General features: G+C 40.1%; 1 protein-coding gene across 6 annotated transcripts in view; it reads left to right on the top strand.

Annotated features, from left to right (window-relative positions):
• CHRDL1 (chordin like 1) overlaps positions 1 to 20,583 on the top strand; it is a 109,463-nt gene that overhangs the window by 14,347 nt on the left and 74,533 nt on the right. For all 6 annotated transcript variants that reach the window (XM_055338793.1, XM_055338792.1, XM_055338791.1 and 3 more), the window contains exons 3-4: positions 9,505 to 9,617; positions 12,195 to 12,288. In XM_055338793.1, the coding sequence (XP_055194768.1) occupies positions 9,505 to 9,617; positions 12,195 to 12,288 (207 nt within the window). The remainder of the gene's footprint in view (positions 1 to 9,504; positions 9,618 to 12,194; positions 12,289 to 20,583) is intronic.

Here is a 20,583-nt window from a genome sequence, read left to right as displayed (position 1 = left end):
GAGATTCATCTATGTTTGTGTGCTTCCGACTTTCATTTCTTTTTATTGCTAATATTCCATTGTGTAGATGTTTATAAATTCATGAGTTGAAGGACATTCTAGTTGCTTTAGGTTTTGTGGATAATGAAAAGAGCCATTCTAAACACATAGGTATACGTTTTTGTGTTAATATATGGGTTTTTTTCTGTTATGATGATCACTTTCTTGTTGTAGATTTTAACAGGATTTGGGGGAAATTTGCATACAGCTTAGCGACACTGTGTCAACAATATTTCACTAACCAGTTTTTAAAACCTGCATTAGCTGACTAAAGTGCCAGGGTTTTCATGAACTGCATATATGCTTTTATTTCACTCGGAAAAATACCTAGGAGTGACATTGTTGAGTTGTGTAATAAGTAAGTGTTATGTTTAATTTCATAAGAAACTGCCAGCTTGTTTCCAGTGTGGCTTTACAGTTTTGCATTTCCACCAGCAAATATGAGGAGAGTCCCAGTTGTTTCACATCCTCACCAGTACTTAGCATGGTTTAGGTTTTTTGAGTTTAGCCATTCTGATAGGTGGGTGATGATATCACATCGTGGCTTCAAGTTGCATTTCTCTGCTGATTAACTATATGTTTGATATCTGTATATACTCCTTGGTAAAATGCCTTCAAATTGTATTCCCATTTTAAAAATTGGATTGTTTCCTTATCCTTAAGTTTTGAGATGTCTTTACATATTCTAGATAAAAGCCTTTAATTAGAAATATGATTTGCAAATAATTTCTCTCAACCATGGATTTACTTTTTATTCTCTATGCTCTTTTTCTAAAAAGAAGATTTTATTTATTTTAGAGAGAGAGAGTGTGTATGTGCACAAACAGGGGTAGGGGCAGAGGGAGAGAGAGAAGCAGATTCCCTGCTGAGTGGGGAGCCACTCAGGGCCCGATCCCAGGACTCTAAGATCATGACCTGAGTGGAGGGCGGAGGCTTAACCAGCTGAGCCACCCCAGCGCCTCTCAACACTCTTTCAAAAACAGAAGTTCTTAATTTTAACAAGGTCCTATTTTCTATTTCTTTTATGTATTGTGGTTTTGGTGTCATATCTCAGAAATCTTTGCCTAACCCAATATCACAAAGATAGCCTTCAATAATTTCTTCTAGAAGTTTTATTTATTTTTTATTTCTTTAAAGATTTTATTTATTCATGAGAGATACATATAGAGAGAGGCCGAGACACAGGCAGAGGGAGAAGCAGGGTCCCCGAAAGGAGCCCAGTGTGGGACTCGATCCCGGACCTTAGGATCACACCCTGAGCCGAAGACAGACACTCAACCACTGAGCCACCCAGGCATCCCTCTTCTAAAAGTTTTGAAATATGAAAGTTTACATGAAAGTCTATCTATGATCCATCTTGAATTAATTTTTGTATATGGTTTGAGTTACAGATTCATTTTAGTTCATGTTTTGTACATGACTGTCCAAATGTTCCAGCAGCATTTGTTCAAGAAGACTGTTTCTCCGTTGAATGGTCTTTGCACCCTGGTTGAAAATCAATTGAATACATAAGTGTGGGTCTATATTTTGACTTATCATTCTGTTCTGTTGGTATATTTGTCTAACCTTTTGCCAAAAACACATTGCCTTGAAAACTATGATTTTACATTAAGTCTTGAAATCACATCATATATGTCCTCCCAAATCTTTCTTGGTCAGAATTGTTTTGGCTATTCTAATTCTTTGCCTTTCGACATGAACTTTTGAATTAGTGTACCAATTTTTACAAAACATCCTGCTAATATTTGGTCTTAGGTTTCCTTGAATCTGTAAATCACTGTGGGGGGAATTGACATCTTCACAATATTGTGACTCCTGATTCACAAACAAGACATACCTATCCATTTTTAAGCCTTCTTTGATTTCTTTTATCATCGTCTTGTAGATTTCTGAGTACAGATCTGGGACACATTTTGTTGGATTAATGAATACCTCAGTGTTTCCATGTTTGGAGGGAGCTATTTCAAGTGGTAATTTTTAAAATTTCAATTTGTTTGTTCTTTATAGAATATATAAATGTGATCGGATTTTTTTCTATTGGCCTAGTATTCTGTAATCTTGCTAAATTCTCCTATGATTTATAGCAACTTTTTAATTTATTATTTATTGAAGTTTGGTTTGCCAACATACAATATGACACCCAGTGCTCATCCCATCAAGTGCCCTCCTCAGAGCCCATCACCCAGTTACCCCATTGCCCTGCCCGCCTCCCCTTCCAACTTTTCCCACTTATTTTCCCTCCTTGCCCTTATAATCCGTTTTACTATTTCTTATATTCCCTGTATGAGTGAAACCATATGATGATTGTCCTTCTCCGATTGACTTACTTCACTCAGCATAATACCCTCCAGTTCCATCCATGTTGAAACAAATGATGGCTTTTTGTCGTTTCTAATGGCTGAGTAATATTCCATTGTATACATAAACCACATCTTCTTTATCCATTCATCTGTCTAAGGACACCGAGGCTCCTTCCACAGTTTGGCTATTGTGGACATTGCTGCTATAAACATTGGGGTGCAGGTGTCTCGGTTTTTCACTGCATCTGTATCCTTGGGGTAAATCCCCAGCAGGGTAATTGCTGGGTCATAGGATAGTTCTATTTTTAACTACTTGACAAACCTCCACACAGTTTTCCAGAGTGGGTGTACCACTTCACATTCCCACCAACAGTGCAAGAGGGTTCCCCTTTCTCCACATCCTCTCCAACATTTCTTGTTTCCTGTCTTGTTAATTTTCCTCATTCTCACTGGTGTGAGGTGGTATCTCATTGTGGTTTTGATTTGTATTTCCCTGATGGCCGGTGATGTGAAGCACTTTCTCATATGCTTATTGGCCATGTGTAGATCTTCTTTGGTGACATTTCTGTTCATGTCTTTTGTCCGTTTCATGATTGGATTGTTTGTTTCTTGGGTATTGAGTTTAATAAGTTCTTTATAGATCTTGGATACTAGCCCTTTATCTGATATGTCGATTTGCAAATATGCTTTCCCATTCTGTAGGTTGTCTTTTAGTTTTGTTGACTGTTTCTTTCGCTGTGCAGAAGCTTTTTATCCTGATTAAGTCCCAGTAGTTCATTTTTCCTTTTGTTTCCCTTGCCTTCATAGATGTATCTTGTAAGAAGTTACTGTGGCCAAGTTCAAAAGAGGTGTTGCCTGTGTTCTCCTCTAGGATTTTGATGTAATCTTGTCTCACATTTAGATCTTTCATCCATTTTGAGTTTATCTTTGTGTATGGTGTAACGGAATGGTCCAGTTTCATTCTTCTGCACGTGGCTGTCCAATATTCCCAGCACCATTTATTGAATATTCCCCTGGCTATTCGGGGCCTTTTATGATTCCACACAAATATTTTTTGTATATTTTTTATTGGAGTTTGATTTGCCAACATATAGCATAACACTCAGTTCTCATCCCATCAAGTGCCTCCCTCAGTGCCCGTCACCTAGTCACCTCAACCCCCCGCCCACCTCCCTTTCCACCACCCCTTGTTCATTTCCCAGAGTTAGGTGTCTCTCATGTTCTGCCACCCTCACTGATATTTCCCACTCATTTTATCTCCTTTCCCCTTTATTCCCTTTCACTATTAGATTCCACACAAATCTTAAGATTATTTGTTCCAACTCTCTGAAGAAAGTCCATGGTATTTTGATAGGGATTGCATTGAATGTATAAATTGCCCTAGGTAGTATAGACATGTTCATGATATATATTCTTCCAATCCATGAGCATGGAATATTTTTCCATCTCTTTGTGTCTTCCTCAATTTCTTTCAGAAGTGTTCTGTAGTTTGTAGGGTATGGATCCTTTATCTCTTTGGTTAGGTTTATTACTAGGTGCTGTATGGCTTGGGGTGCAATTTTTTTAAAAAAATTATCTATTTATTCATGAGACAGAGAGACAGAGACACAAGCAGACTCCACGCAGGGAGCCCGACATGGGACTCGATCCCGGGTCTCCAGGATCAGGTCCTGGGCTGAAGGCGGTGCTAAACCGCTAAGCCACCAGGGCTGCCCTGGGGTGCAATTATAAATGGGAATGATTCCTTAATTTCTCTTTCTTCAGTCTCATTGTTAGTGTATAGACATGCCACTGATTTCTGTGCATTGATTTTTTATCCTGCCACACTGCCGAATTGCTGTGGGAGTTCTAGCAATCTTGGAGTGGAGTCTTTCAGTTTTCTATGGACAGTATCATGGCATCTGCAAAGAGGGAGAATTTGACTTCTTCTTTGCCAATTTGAATGCCTTTTCTTTCTTTTTGTTGCCTGTTTGCTGAGGCTAGGACTTCTAGTACTATGTTGAATACCAGTGGTGAGAGTGGACATCCCTGTCGTGTTCCTGACCTTAGGGGAAAGGCTCTCAGTGTTTCCGCATTGAGAATGATATTTGTTATGGGCTTTTCATAAATAGCTTTTAGGATGCTGAGGAATGTTCCCTTTATCCCTACACTCTGAAGAGTTTTGATCAGGATTGGATGCTGTATTTTGTAATGCTTTCTCTGCATCTATTGAGATGATCATATGGTTCTTGTTTTTTCTCTTGTTGATGTGATCTATCACCTTGATTGTTTTACGAGTGTTGAACTAACCTTGCATCCCAGGGATAAATCCCGCTTGGTCATGGTGAATAGTCTTCTTAATGTACTGTCAGATCCTATTGGCTAGTACCTTGTTAACAATTTTTGCATCCATGTTCATCAGGGATATTGGTCTATCATTCTCCTTTTTGGTGGGGTCTTTGTCTGGTTTTGGAGTTAAGGTGATGCTGGCCTCATACAATGAGTTTGGAAGTACTCCATCTCTTTCTATCTTTCCAAACAGCTTTAGTAGAATAGGTATGGTTTCTTCTTTAAATGTTTGATAGAATTCTCATGAAAAGCCATCTGGCCCTGGACTTTTGTGTCTCGGGAAGTTTTTGATGACTGCTTCAATTTCCTCACTGGTTATTGGCCTATTCAGGTTTTCTATTTCTTCCTGTTCCAGTTTTGGTAATTTGTGGTTTTCAGAAATGCATCCATTTCTTCTAGATTGCTTAATTTGTTGGCAAATAGCTGCTTTATAATACATTTTTTAAAATTGTATTTCCTTGGTATTGGTTGTGATCTCTTTCATTTATGATTCTATTAATTTGAGTCTTTTTCTTTTTAGTAACGCTGCTAGTGGTTTATTATATCTTATTAATCCTTTCAAAGAACCAACTCCTGGTTTTGTCAATCTGTTCTACAGTTCTTCTGGTCTCTATTTCATTGAGTTCTGCTCGAATCTTTATTATCTCCCTTATTCTGCCTGGTGTAGGTTTTACTTGCTGTTCTCTCTCCAATTCCTTTAGGTGCAAGGTTAGCTTGTGTATTTTTTTCCAGTTTTTTGAGGAAGGCTTGTATTGTGATGTATTTCCCTCTTAGGATTGCTTTTGCTGTATCCCAAAGATTTTGAACGGTTGTATCTTCATTTTCATTAGTTTCCATGAATCTTTTTAATTCTCTGATTTCCTGGTTGACCCATTCATCTGTTAGTAGGATCGTCTTGAACCTTCATGTGTTTGAGTTTCTTCCAAATTTCTTCTTGTGATTGAGTTCTAGTTTGAAAGCCTTGTGGTCTGAAAATATTCAGGGGACAATCCCAATCTTTTGGTATCGGTTGAGACCTGATTTGTGACCCAGTATGTGGTCTGTTCTGGAGAAAGTTCCATGTGCACTAGAGAGGAATGTATAGCAACTCTAAATCTTACTATTTATAGTAACTCTAAATCGATTATTTTGGGATTTTTCTTTGTAGACAGCCATACCATCTAATATTAGATCAGTTTTGTGTTTTATTCTCTAATATGTATGCCTTTTCCTTCTTTTTCTTATCTGATTTCACTGGCTATGCTCTCCAAAGTGGTGGAGCAGGCATCCTTGCATAACTCTCAATCTTAGGGAGAAAGCATTGTCTTTTTCCATTATATATGATATTAGCTGTAGGTGTTTTGGAAGATGCTCTTATTAGGTTGACAAAGGTCCTTTTCTACTTTGCTGAGAGTTTCTGTCACAGGTTGATGTAGAATTGTTAAATGCTTTTGCAGCATCTATTGTGTTGATCACATGATTTTTCTTCTCCAGATTGGTGATGAATTATGGATGAATTATGTTGCCTGAATTGTGAATGTTGAATTAGCCTTTAATTTTCAGGATAAATACCACTTGCTCATAAAGTATTATCCTTTTTATATATTGGTGGGTTTAAATTACTGAAGTTTTATTGAAAATGTTTGTATCTATGTTCAGGAGGGATATTGGTCTCTATTTTCCTTCTTTTTTTTTAAAAAAAAATATTTTATTTATTTATTCGTGAGAGACACACACAGAGAGAGAGGCAGAGACACAGGCAGAGGCAGAAGCAGGCACCCTTCAGGGAGCCTGATGTGAGACTTGATCCCAGCGCCCCAGGATCACGACCTGAGTCGAAAGTAGATACTCAACCACTGAGACACCCAGGTGCCCCTCTATTTTCATTCTTGTAATACCTTTAATCTTGTTTTCATGTCAGTGTCATGTTTACATCAGTGATTTAGTTGGGAAGCAATCTCTCCTCTTCATTTTTTTCTGAAATATTTGATATAATGATAGAATTCACCACTGAAGCTATCTGGCCTTGGAGTTTTCTTTGTGACAGAGTTTTTTTTTTTTTACTACTAATTCATGTTCTTTAAAAGATATAAGAGGCACTCCTGGGTGGCTTAGTCAGTTAAGCCTCTAACTCTTGATTTCAGCTCAGATCGTGATCTCAGGGTCTGAGATCCACCCCGTGTTTCAGGCTCTACACTCAGTGGGTCTGAGATTCTTTCCCTCCTTCTCCCTCTGCCCCTGCCCCTGCTCATGTGCTGGCTCTCTCTCAGAAATAAATAAATAAATAAATAAATAAATAAATAAATAAATAAATAAATGGAATATTCCTGTTATATAGTTCTTCTAGATTGAGCTTTGGTAATTTGTGTCATTCAATGAATTCATCTGTTTCATCTAAGTTGCTAAACTAAGTGACATAAAGTTATTTGTAATACTCCTTTTTTATGCATTTTAAAAAATGCCCTCTGTTGTCCCTAATATTGAGAATTTGCATCTTCTCTCTTTTTCTTTGCTTGTTTTGTAAGAAGCTTATCCATTTTATTAATTTTATTATAAAACAGGTTTGGTCTCACAGCTTTTTTTTTTCTGTTGATTTTCTGTCTTCAATTTCACTGGATTATTTTGCTCTAGTTTTTCTAGTTTCTTAAGGTGTTGGTTTCAGACTTTTCTCCTTTTCTAATATAGGTATTTTAGTGATATAAATTTCCCTTTAAGTACTTCTTTAGCCGAACCCCACTGATTTTGATATCCTGTGTTTTTATTTTCACCTAGTACAAACAGTTTTCTAATTTCCCTTTTGATTTTTTTCTTCGACCCACAGGCTCTAAGATACCAGTATATTACAAGTGGCTGTCTCCTGCAGGAATTGATGTCATGTTTTTCATATATATACATTGACGTTATTATTTTATTCTTTTTGGAACTTTGTGAATGTATTCCAGTTTTCTACATTAAGTACGCATCACTTTTCTAAAAAGAAAATAACCAGTTAACATAAAATAATGCTCTGCGTTTTGTAGTACTTTATAATTTACAGAGAGTTTCACTTAATCCTGCAATCTCTGCTTGAGAAACAGATAATCTATATTCCACAGATGTTGAAAACTGAGATTGACAGTTTATTTTTTATTTTGTATTTTAAAATTTTATTGTTTCCTGGGAGGGAGAGGAGAGGAGAGCGGGGAGTGGCAGAGGAAGAAAGAGAGAGAATATCAAGCAGACTCTGCACTGAGTGCAGACCCTGGCACGGGGCTCAATCTCATGACCCTGAGATAATGACCTGAGCCAAAATCAGGAGTTGGATGCTTAACTGACCAAGACACCCACGCACCCCTATTTTTAACTTTTTTTGAGATTGACAGTTTCAATGATTTGCTCAATGCCACACAGCTAGAGCTAGTTAAAATGCAAACCCAGATTTTCTAACAGTTCATCATTCTGAAGAAGTTGAAAATCAAGATTTGAAAAGTAAATTGGAATTTATCTTGTGAGTAGCTGGAAAAAAAAAAAAAAACATTGAGCGTCTTTGAAGCAGTGATTGACCTGAGACAAGGATCTCAGTGTAGTTTTAATCTGCATCTCTCCTTACTAGTGAGGTTGAACATCTTTTATGTTTATTGCCTATTTTCCTTTTTTCTTACCCCAAATTTTTGCTCATGTCCTGGATAAATAGATCATCTTTTTACTGGATTGGTTGGTCCTTAACTTATTAATTTAAATGATCAGAAAAGGTTCCCGATACTAACATTTTATTTGTTGGAAATATCTTCTCCCAATTTCTTGCTTATCTGCCTTTCCTTTATTTTAAGATTTGGATCATCAGAGGAATGGTGTACTGGAGAGTGGGGGAAACTAATGTGTTTGCTACAAGAACAGTCTTGGTTTGCTTTGACCTTGTATGATGGGATGCAGGAGGTAGATGAGGATGGGATGCAAAGGTGAATCATGTGGTTTGGAAATTCATTTACCAGTCATTTGCTAATTGATTACATTTATCAGCCACAGTATGCTAGACCTGCTAGCAGAGAGTGAAGAATAAATGCTGCCTGCTTTTAAGGAACTTTTACTTTAATGGAGAAATAAGACATGAAAAGTAATGCAAGTAACATAGTATGTGCTCAAGTAATTGTAGCACAAGATAAGCTGTGGCTATGAAAATCTCTGTTCATCAAAGAAGAAGGAGGCATTGCTTTTGAGTAAATTGGGAGTTGCTTATATAAGAAAAAGTCTGTAAGTTGGAGGAAAGCAAGGACTATGGGTATTTTTGCTCACCATTTTATCCTCAGCAGTAAGCAGAGTGCCTGATAATCAGTAAGTGTCCAAATATTGTTTAATGATTTAATGATATTAGCATGCATGGGCAAAGCCATTTACAGGAACTTAACATAATGTGTTTAGTTCATTACTCCTACGCCACCTCTGGGCAACTCTGAGAAGGATTGATCAGCATTTCGGATGTTCGCTTGCATTTCAAAAGCAAAGGAGTACAACTTCTTTCAGGAAGGACACATGACAGGCTCCCTTATCCTACTGTTGTAACAGAGCAGTAACCAAGATCTGTGCTTCACTCGGGCAAAGCTGGGTCTGAATCTCCTGTCAGTTACTTACTGGTTATATGACTCTTGATTTCCCTCATCTATGAAATGATACTAACAGTGCTGCCAACCTTACTGGATCATGGTAGGATCAAATAAGCACAGCACTTAAAAGCCTGAGCCCATAGGAGAGCTTCTGTCAACATTCCCTATGCCTCTGCTCCTGATATACACTAAACCAGGTAGAATGTGTGATTGCCTTTGGGTTTAACGACTTTGTCCATGGTGTCTAACAGTCATATTCTCCATCTCCTTCCTTGCAGATTCAGAGACATATTGTGTGTTTCAAGACAAGAAGTACAGAGTGGGTGAGAGATGGCATCCTTACCTGGAACCTTATGGGTTGGTTTACTGTGTGAACTGCATCTGCTCAGAGGTACAGTGCCATACCCAATTTTGCTCCTCATCATGTATTGGGTACTTCCAATGCCCGGGTTGGCTGGGAAGCAGGCATGGTTAAAGCCTAAGAGGAGTTAGGAAGCAGCTTATAAGGAGAAATATACATCTCCTGACTAATTTTCCCCTTGGTGCCTTTTGGTTGGATTTGTGTGTGTGTGTGTGTGGGGGGAATCTCGAGTATTTTCTAGGGACATATATTTATGGTCTCTTAGGCAGATGATGTGGGACGTGGTGGGAGAATGTAGAATAGTTTTATAGTGGGAATGGGGAAACAAAGACAGACCATTGTAGTGCCTGGATCATAAGACAAAATCGTTTTGAGGATCATTTTCAAGGCTGGCCTTTGGAGAAGAGATTAAGACAGATCATACACTGGTTCATTGGGAGAGAGTGTATTCTATGTTGTTTCAGCCAGTAGGGGTAATTAGGATCGAGGCTGTGAAACCTTGGCCTGTACCTGCTGATGACTAGAGTTCTCTTGGCTTGGCCTTGGCCCCTGGCCAGTCATTCAGAGGGGCGTTTGGACACCTTAAATGCCATCTTTGCAATAAGCAATGCAGGAAGTCTCGTCTTCTTTCCATGGCCTTGACTCAGGACCATAGCTACAGTCCATCTTTCTCAAGAAGCCCCCTACCATCTTACCCTAGGCCAGGGTTTCTCAGCCTCTGGACTAGTGACATTCAGGGACAGATCATTCCTTTTTGGTAGTGGGGATGGGGGGTTGTCCCGTACATTGTAGGAAGTTTAGCAGCACACTTGGCCTCTACCCACTAGATGCCAATAGCACTGATCCTGGTTGTGACAACCTAGAATGTTCTGAGACAGGGCCAAAGTGGCTTGGGGATCAAAATGACCCCTGGTGGAAAACCAAGTAGGTAAGGCCTTGAGAATGGAGGACTCTGAGCGTATGAAAAGAGTTTTTAGTACTGGCCTCTCACTTGAGACCTTGTGGAATTCCAAACTATAACTCCTCCTTAGTGCCCAGGTAGAACAGAAGCAGTCACTTGCAAGCCAGATTTCTTTTGCCATTTACACAGAAAATTGGGCTCTGGAGTAAAGACAGACCATGTTTCCAACCCTGGCTCTGCCACCTGTGAGCCCTGTTACCTCGGACAAGTTACCTAAACTCTCTAAGTTCCCTTCAGCTTCTTTTTCTTCAAAACGGGATAATGATACTGTGTATTTCATATGACTGTGGTAAGGATTAAATTCACTAATACAATTCAGCTACTTGAAAATGGGCTTGGTCAGAGTCAACATTTAAGAGATGTTAACTGCTGTCAGTGTCATCATCCTCACTATCATTATGGCTATTATTTTTATTAATCTGTTAACTCTAGAGCAGAATTCAGTTTAAAGCCTTAAGGAGGCATTGGTGTAGGCCCCAGCCAGGAGTGGTTTCTGATGTGCTTTGTTGATTTCACTTGAAGATGATACTACTTGGCTCTGATGAGAGTGGAACATAAGGAGGCTCTGTGGTGTTTCCAAATGCAACAATCCAAAAAACGTGTTCTAGGAAGTCCATGAGAAAAGAAAGAGGTTTAGGGTATGGTAATTCAGATTTGTATAAAAGAAGCCTGCCTCTTTAAATGGTAGTAAATAGAGCATCTGGAGGCTGATTAGCTGCCTGGTATTACATGATTGTGTCAGATTCTTGACCCAACATGTTGGAAATGGACAGCTAACCCTTGGGGGCTGAGCTTTGCTGTCTGCAGGGCTGTGAAAATGTTAATATGATCCCAGAGCTGACAGCTCAAGTGCTAGGCATCTTCTCTTTCCCTATCCTCTTTGTCACCCTCTTCCCCCACAAGCACATGATAGATGTAAGTCACCCTTGTTTGGAATGAATTATGGATGGAAATGCTAATGATAAATTTATTTCCAAAGGTTTCCTTTGATCTAGCAATGGTTGAGAGCTGTCAGAGCTGGGGATCTTGTAATTGTAAATCAGGCAGGGACCCAGTCAGTCACCCCGCCCAGGCATACTAGGTAATCAACCCAATTCCAAACCCTAACCTGTTCTCAGAAAGCTTATGACTGAAATGGAAAATGAGGAGAGAAGGCAGCCCAGCCTGCTGGACCAAGGCAGAGTTATATGGAATCCAGGACTCATGTGCCAGTGATGTCTCCTTGCCCAGGGGTGGCTAGCAGCTCAGAGGACCCACCACTCATTGTCCCTTCCTTCCCATGGCATCAGGCAGGTGATTGTGTAATTAGACTAGGCTCCTGTCAATGTGCAGCTGGACCAGGAAATGGTGAAAACACTACATAAGCAGGCCAGGAGGTGCCTGCCACAATTGGTGAGAGGATTTGATAACTGGAGCAAGAGTGACCCCAGCTTTAGAAAAATATGCCAGTAAACTATCAACCAACCCAGCAGAGGGACTAGTGATGCGAAAAGGGAAGAAAATGCTGATTTCATTCAGCTTTTTGGGAGTGCATCATTCATTGTCTGGGTGAGTCCCTGCATGACTATTTCCCAAATGGGCATGAGCACAGGTGACCTGTGAAAGACCTTAACGTTTTTTTTCATGGTTTGCCCCTTCTCTTCCAGAATGGGAATGTACTCTGTAGCCGAGTCAGATGTCCAAGCCTTCATTGCCTGTCCCCCGTGCATATTCCTCATCTGTGCTGCCCACGCTGCCCAGGTAAACTGGATTTCCTCTTTCTTTCCCAGCTGTGGTTCTCCTTCCTCCTACTTCCACCCAACCCACTCCATCTGCCTAATTCCCCAGAAGGGAAACTTCCAGACAGAAATTACAATAGGACACTTTTAGGCAGCCTGCGCTGGCCCCTAAATACTGTTTATAGCCCAAGTGGGGCATATTCTAGGCTCTAATAAGTTATTGGTCACCCAGTAACAGATTTTCATTGGGCTTTTAATCATTTGAAGGTGGATGTCAGTTGGGGGAAGGGAATTGTGGCCCAGAGAGTCTGTGCCATAAACAGCCTCTTCCTGCCATAGGCAGCGGGCACCAGGGGAGTTGTAGCATGGTGGCACGTGTCTTAAGCAATTAGTACTGGGATTGCATAAATCAAAGGAGTTGAACCAGTAAGGTTTATGACAGTATAAAGCTGCTTGCCCGCTGAATAGTCACCTCCTCCAGACTTCACAGTTATTATGTACACATTGTTAAGAGCAAATCCCAGGGGAAGGCAGGCAGAGACTTTTTCACAAGGCTGTTAGGACATCTACTTTGATGGTTTGTGGCTAGGGTGTGTGTCTGAGGCAGGGGCTCCCTCAATGACACTTTGTTCACGTCTGACTGGGGCCTGGCTCCCACACCAGAGGCATGCAAGCGTGGAATGATTAAGAGAATGTCTGAGGGCTGGACCGTGGTCCTAGGAAAGGCTAAGTGACAGCCTCAGGATCTGGGTAGTAGAAGCCTTATACTCCTGTAAGTTGATCTTGTTTCTCTCTAGGATGAAGATTCTTGAGCTGAAGTCTGTGGGTGGATTTTATGGGGTCAGTGAACCCTTTAAAATTGTTTTGTTTTTGGTGTAACTATGTATACATGTAAATTCCTTTAGAGAAGTTCCATAGCTTTATCGGTATTTGTTAAGGGGGTGTACATGACCCTAAAAGCATGAAGAACCACTAGTCTGGGGCATTGGTGGTTCTTTTTTAAGTAGTAGGGAACCTCCAGAACTTAGAGAAATGAAAAGTGTCCAGGTAGCAATGATAGGAATGGGGCCAGGAATAAAATTCAGTGAAAATTTGGCTAACATTTCAGTTACAGAAATGGAGGTGTTTATTTTTTTATTTTTTAAGTATTTTATTTATTCATGAGAGACACAGAGAGAGAGGCAAAGATATAGGCAGAAGGAGAAGCAGGCTTCCTGTGGGGAGCCAGATGCAGGACTTGATCCCAGGACCCCAGAATCATGAGCTGAGCCAAAAGCAGATGCTCAACCACTTGAGCCACCCCGGCATCCCAGGGAATGGAGGTGTTTAATGGAGAAGAAGCCCCCAAACCATTTTGGTCACTACCTTTGTGAAGTATACTTTTCTGCATCAAGAAATACACTCTGCTGAACACAGGGGGTTCTTTTTCCCAGCTGGCAAAAGATCATGCCATGTCACATTTATCATTCTGAATATTGGTGATGATAGTATATGCTTTAAGATGTAAGAGACTGATTTGGCATAAGATCTACCTGAAAGTTGGCTTTTGGAATAAATCCCCAAATAAGGCTTACTATTTTTATATGTGTTTCTTTGTTTCTTCTAATTAAACTGGATTATGGGGATTCCCCGGGTGGCTCAGCGGTTGAGCGTCTGCCTTTGGCTCAGGGCATGATCCCAGGCTGGGGATCGAGTCCCGCATTGGGCCTCCTGTGAGGAGCCTGCTTCTCCCTCTGCCTTTGTCTCTGCCTCTCTCATGAATAAATAAATAAAATCTTAAAAAAAATAAACGGGATTATGAAGGAAGGATTTGGTAGATGGAGCGAAATTTCTGATTAAAAAGGCCAATCTGGAAATTTTTTTCTACCTTTTTTTCCCCCAGAAGTCACCAAAAGTGCTATAATGCCATAGAAATTTATCTAAACTATGAAGATATTGTTCTTTCCTGGGAAGGAAGTGACCCAGATGCGAATCACAGGGTAGAAGAGCATACAGTGCATTATGGGTATCACCTACCCCAGCTACAGAATAGGAAGCAAATTTTAAGAAAAAGGAAAAGTATAAGCCAGCAGGTTTTCTGAGTGAAGAAGAAAGCGTTAAAGGAATTGAGGTCATAAATAGCAGAAAAAAGAGAGTTGCCTTTAAGACTTAAATAAAGCCAAGTTTGTGAACTATAGAAAGGAGGTGTTCATTTTCTTTTCGTTCTTGTCCTTGCAGGTCATGTCCTTGTGAATTCACTTTCCTTCTTGTTAACTCTATAACCTTTACCAGTTCCTTCTTTGAGCAGTGGTACCAAGGTTCCTTAATCCTTAATATGCAAAAATGTCTTTTTTGCCCTCATCCTTGAGTGATAATTTGGCTGGGTATAAAATTATAGGTGCATGCTTGTTTTCCCTTAGCATTTTGAAGATACTAACAAATGGTCTGTTGACTTCCTCCATTTGTGGATAAGAATTCTGCTGTTTGATTGTAGTTCTTTTGTAGGTAACTCATTTTCTCCTTCTTCTAGCTTTTACGATTTCCTCTTTTTCTTTGGTGTACACGATGAGGTGTACAGACATGTCATTTATTTTTATGCCTGTTCAGTACATAATTTTTTCAGCTAAAGGACACAAATTTCTTTTCAATTTTTACTCACTGGTTTTCTGAAAATTACATCTTACCTTTTTTTTTTCTCATTTTCAAAGTTGCCTTTGGCATATATTTTTGCAGCTCATTTAACTTATCCTCTGTGTGTGTCTCTCTCTCTCTTTTTAAAAAATGTATTTATTTTAGAAAGAGAGAGACCATTGCAGGGAGGGGGAGAGGAAGAGGGAAACTTAAGCAGACTCTGAGCCTCATGAGCATGGGGCTCAATGTTATGACCCTGAGATCATGACCTGAGCTGAAACCAAGCATTGGAAACCTAACTATACCACCAAGATGTCCCTATCCTCTGTGTCTCTTAATGTGTCCTTTATTTTTTTTTTCATCCTGGTACACTCCCCATAATGAAGTAATTCTTCAGTTCTGTCCTCCAATTCATGAATTCTTTCTCAAGCCTTTTCATGCCTACTTTTTAGGCAGTCTGGTTCTGTTTGTTCTTTTATTTTCAATAACTGTATTCCCCCCACACACGTTTTTGGATTACATTTTAAAATATCACATATTGCTATTTAATAGACCCATGTTAGTATTTCTTGGGATCTTATTTTCTTTATTTCTTAAAGGTATTTAACTATCTAATTAGAGTCCATTTTAGATTGTTTCAATGTGTTTTTTCAGGTGTAAATTCTCACTCTAACTGGGTTTCTTGACTTTCCTGGGTTTCTTTTCTTAGTTCTAAGTTTCTCCTTGCTTTCTAAAATCTTTGTTCAAAAGCTCATTGTCTGTGTGTAGAGGGATGGTTTCCCTTGCATATGTCCTTCCTTTCTGGTGGGAAGGTTATTCTAGGCCATGTAGTTCACTTAGCTCTGAATTAGGTCATATATTAGTGTCTTAGCTTGGGCTCCTTCATACCTGGATGGTCTATTTCTACCTCTATTTTCTTTTCTTTTTTTAATATTTTATTTATTTATTAATGAGAGACCCGGTGAGGCAGAGACATAGTCAGAGGGAGAAGCAGGCTCCCTTTGGGGAGCCCGATCAGGACTTGATCTCAGGACCCCAGGATCATGACCTGAGCTGAAGGCAGACACTCAACCACTGAGCCACCCAGGTGCCCCTCTATCTCTATTTTCTTATACAGTGCTAGTCCCTGATGATGATCTTAGACTGGGACCTCAGCTGCAGCTGCGTACCTTGGACAAGTAGTCCATTTGAAGGGGCTACTCAGGTGGGAAGAGCTATGTCAGCCCCTGGTTACATGTGAGGAGTGTGTCCCTCATCCCCATCTTTACATGAGAAGCCACTTGGAGGCCATAGTTCTTGCCTGGCCTTCTGGCCCAACTGTCTGTATCCAGTCCCAGGCGCCAGTGGCCCATATGATTTTGGCCCTCCGTTCTTTGCTCTGCTTTTCCTTCTGTGTTTTATTCCACAAGGAATCTTCTTTTGTTTCTGAGCATGATTTTGCAGTTTTATTCATTCATTTTTTAATTTACTCACCCTTTTAATTACTTACTTTTTTATATAACTGTAAGTTTTACATTTTATCCCTCACTCTTTGGTGAGAAAAGAGCAGGGCATTCTCTCCTGTGTTTAGCCTGCCATATTGACCTGGAATGCAAACTGGCTATTCTTTCTGTTGAAGATCAAACAAGAGTAAACAGGTTTAAACCTTAAACCATAGCAGAGAAGAGTGGAGTTTGGTAAGAGGATGAACTGTGGGACACAGTAGCTGTTAAATCCTAGTATAAATGTCTAAAGAGAATTTTAGTCTCTGTACAGGCATATTTCCGTAAGGAAAAAGATGCCCACCCATCTGAGATAGAGTTGTCACAATTCTGCTTTGAGACAGGGCAAGGGCTGTGATGACTCCTCTGTACTCCTTCCACCCCAGTGGTTATTAGGCATGAGGAAACTCATGCCTTCAGGGCCACAGGAATGTTTGGTCAAAGGAGGGGGCTCCAATTTTCTGTCTTAACCCAAAGGGGAAGGCACTGTGATGAAAATGTCCTCATTTAACAATAGGAGCTTTATAGCCAGAATGATGAGTGAGTCCTGTATTAAAAAGAGAAGATAAGCAAGGAAGCCATATACCCAAGGTTTGGGCTCTACACACTGTCGGATAGCAGTGTGGACTTCAGGGAGCATTTATATGGACAGAGATGGATTCCGTAGGAGGATCCTGCTGGACATGTCTAGAGCTCATCTTCCACTGAAGGAGACAGAGGAACCAGCACCCCCCATTTGTTTCTATGTTTCTCCTGGTTCTTGCTCTCTAAACTCTGTACCCTAGACATTTCCAAGGTTCCCACTTGCATTCGAGGTTGTCTCCTGCAGCTCCTGCTGAACTGTGGGAATCAAAGTTTGCAGACTGCTTTTCCAGAATTCCCAGAGAGAAATCCACACTGATCCCCATTAAGAGAAAATGAAAATTTTTTCATCAGTACTTCCTCAAGTGTCCATGGCAGAGGTCAGGTCTTGGTTACATACAACAGGGTGCTCTACTGAGCCCAAGGAGGCTGGTACTGCATGGAGACTGGAACATTCTTAATGGAAAAGTCAAGACTGCACAGAAGTCAGAAGGGTCACTAAATCTATCCCAGTCTATAAGCAGGACTCTCTATAGACCCTGATAATGGGAGATTTATAGGAATGAAATTCTGTATCTTCTCTTTTGGAGAAGTGGAGTGGTAAAGGGGGAAGGAGAAGAGAAAGATTATGACTTCTTTCCTTTTGTTCTTTATAGACAATTTTATGAAAAGACTCATAGTGACCAGGAGCCTAAGTCCTGATATTACATAAGATTTTTTTTAAGTAGGCTCCACTCCCAGCATGGACCCCAACGTGGTGTTCAAACTCACAACCCTGAGATCTAGACCTGAGCTGAAATCAAGAGTAAGAATCTCAGCTGACAGAGCCACCCAGAAACCCCTACCTAAGGTTTTTTTTTAAGTGGCCATTCCTAATGAATTTGCCACTCAGAATTCATAAATTTGTGTTCCTTTGGGGGTATTCGGACATTCTTGGGTCATTAAAGAGCTGTTTTAAAATTGCCAAAATATCTGATTTGATCTCTTACCAGCAACCTAATCCACAGCATTCCCTTTTTGCTGGGTGTGAAAAATGTAGTTCTGTGAAATGGTTTTAAGGACAGTGATGGTGTGGTTTTGCCAAGAGAGGCAACCCTCACCACAGACTTTTAAATTCAAGGGAGATTAAAGAAATGACCTCTCCAGTGATGCTTTCTAGTCTGTGTGTTTGTGTAAGGAGAAGCTGGAAGCCCCATGTGACTTGTCTCCTGACAGTAGTTGGGTTGTGAACTAGCTGGCAAATATAGGCATTTCTGCTATAATATGATCTATTTATTTCCTAATTTTTAAAAAAGATTTTATTTATTTATTCATGAGAGACACAGAAAGAAATAGAGAGAGAGAGGCAGAGACACAGGCAGAGGGAGAAGCAGGCACAGGCTCCATGCAGGGAGCCTGACATGGGACTCGATCTTGGGTCTCCAGGATCACGCCTTGGGCTGAAGGCAGGCACTAAACCACTGAGCCACCCGGGCTGCTTGCATTTCTTCATTTTAAAGAAGATTTTTATAAGTTTTAAATTCCAGTTAGTTAACACGGAGTGTAATATTAGTTTCAGGTGTACAATTTAGTGATTTAACACTTATGTGCAACATCCCATGCTTGTCACAAGCCATCCTTAATCCCCATCACCCATTTAACCAGTCTTCCCACCCACCTCTCCTCTGGTGACCATCAGTTTGTTCTCTATAGTTAAGAGTCTATTTTCTGGTTTGCCTCTCTTCCCTCCTCCCATGTTTGTTTGTTTTGTTTCTTAAATTCCACACGAGTGAAATCATATGGTATTTGTCTTTCTCTGACTTACTTTGCTTAGCATAATACTCTCTAGCTCTGTCCACATTGTTGCAATGTACAATATTGCCCTGTGCAACATATAATATAATATATTACATATATATACATATATGTGTGTGTGTGTATCCCCCAAATCTTCTTTATTCATCCATAAGTCAGTGGCCATTTAGGGTCTTTCCATAATTTGGCTATTGTTGATGAGGCTGCTATGAACATCAGGGTGCATGTATCTCTTTGAATTGCATTTTTATAGTATCCTTTTGGGTAAATACCTAGAAGTGCAATTGTTGGATGGTAAGGTAGTTCTATTTTTAACCTTTTAAAAAATATTGTATTTATGTATTTGGGAGGGACAGAAAGACAGTGAGTGAGAGCACAAGAGCAGGGGGGAGGGAGAAGCAGACTCCCTGCTGTGCAGGCAATCCGATGTGGGACTCGATCCCAGGATGCTGTGATCATGACCTGAGCTGAAAAGCAGATGCTTGACCGACTGAACTACCCAGGAACCCCTATTTTTAATTTTTTGAGGAACCTCCATACTGTTTTCCAGAGTGGCTGCAATATATGCATTTCTGAAAATCCTCACATTCTGCAAAATCACACACTGAAAAGTAACAAGGCTTAAGGAACAAACAAGATTGGAGAAATAACTGGAAAGTTATACAACTTTGTAAAGAAGTGGGGAGCCTACTACTCACTCTCCCTCTGCCTCTCTCCCCATTTGTGCTCTTTCTCATTCGCTCGCTCTACTCTCTCTCTCAAATAAATAATAAAATCTTTAAAAAATGAACTATACTAATAAAAAGCTAGCATGATTTAAGAATGTATCTTAGATATCTAATAAATAAAAGAAAATTACAGTAAGTGCAAACTTCACCTTTTCAAATGGTGATACACCTCATCTTCTTTTTTAGGGGCACCTGGGTGTCAGTGGTTAAGCATCTGCCTTTGGCTCAGGTCGTGATCCCGGGATCCTGGGATCAAGTCCCGCATCAGGCTCCCTGCAGGGAGCCTGCTTCTCCTTCTGCCTATGTTTCTGCCTCTCTTTGTGTGTCTCTCATGAGTAAATCAATAAAATCTTTTTAAAAAATAAAATAAGATGGCAACACTAGCTTGAGGGAAGAGGGAATCAGGAAGGGTTGAAGCTACTGAGTTGTAAAGATAGGAGAGAAATGCCCAGAGATCAGAAAGAATCACGTTATCAACACTTATAGAACAGAGCGTATGGCCAAACTCAGCCAAGACAAAGAATGGGGGGTGGGGTGTGAATGGGAATTGGAGAGAGTACTGTATCTTTTCATGGTTTGCCAGTTTCAGTTGAGTTCATGTACGTGGCCTTCAGCTGCTATCCCTCAATAGAGTAATGTACTGGGATAAATAATAATGTGCTAGGAAAAATCATGTATGAACCAATGTAGTTTCTACTTTATACCAATAGTGTTCTCTTATTTACCACTTGAGTTTGGACAAGTTAGGATGACACAAATCTATACCATAGGGGAAATCGCCTCCATAAGATGAGGTAGATATACATTATTTAGCCTTCGACAATTTCCAGTGAGGCTTGCTGGTCACTCGACCACTCTGATTCTGGTTTTTGGCCTTTAATCACTGACCTAACTACACAGTATGTTCCCCTTCTTGTTCTATGACTGTGTCCATGTCTGTGACTTTTACTGTTACAACAATCAAGTAAACAGGCCTGTTTTGCTCTCTCCAGTGGTTAAAAAAAAACAAGGGGGGATTTCTTTAATTTCTGTTGTGGTAAGGTAGTAAGGTACGCATGACCTAACATGATTTCAGAGTATATGACTCAGTGGCCTTAAGAACAATCAAAATGTTGTGCAACT

The sequence above is a fragment of the Nyctereutes procyonoides genome, unplaced genomic scaffold, assembly GCF_905146905.1.
Source record: "Nyctereutes procyonoides isolate TBG_1078 unplaced genomic scaffold, NYPRO_anot_genome, whole genome shotgun sequence".
In the NCBI taxonomy this organism is placed as follows: domain Eukaryota; kingdom Metazoa; phylum Chordata; class Mammalia; order Carnivora; family Canidae; genus Nyctereutes; species Nyctereutes procyonoides.
The sequence above is the reverse complement of the archived record's forward strand: the minus strand, read 5'-3'. Positions and strand labels throughout refer to the sequence as shown.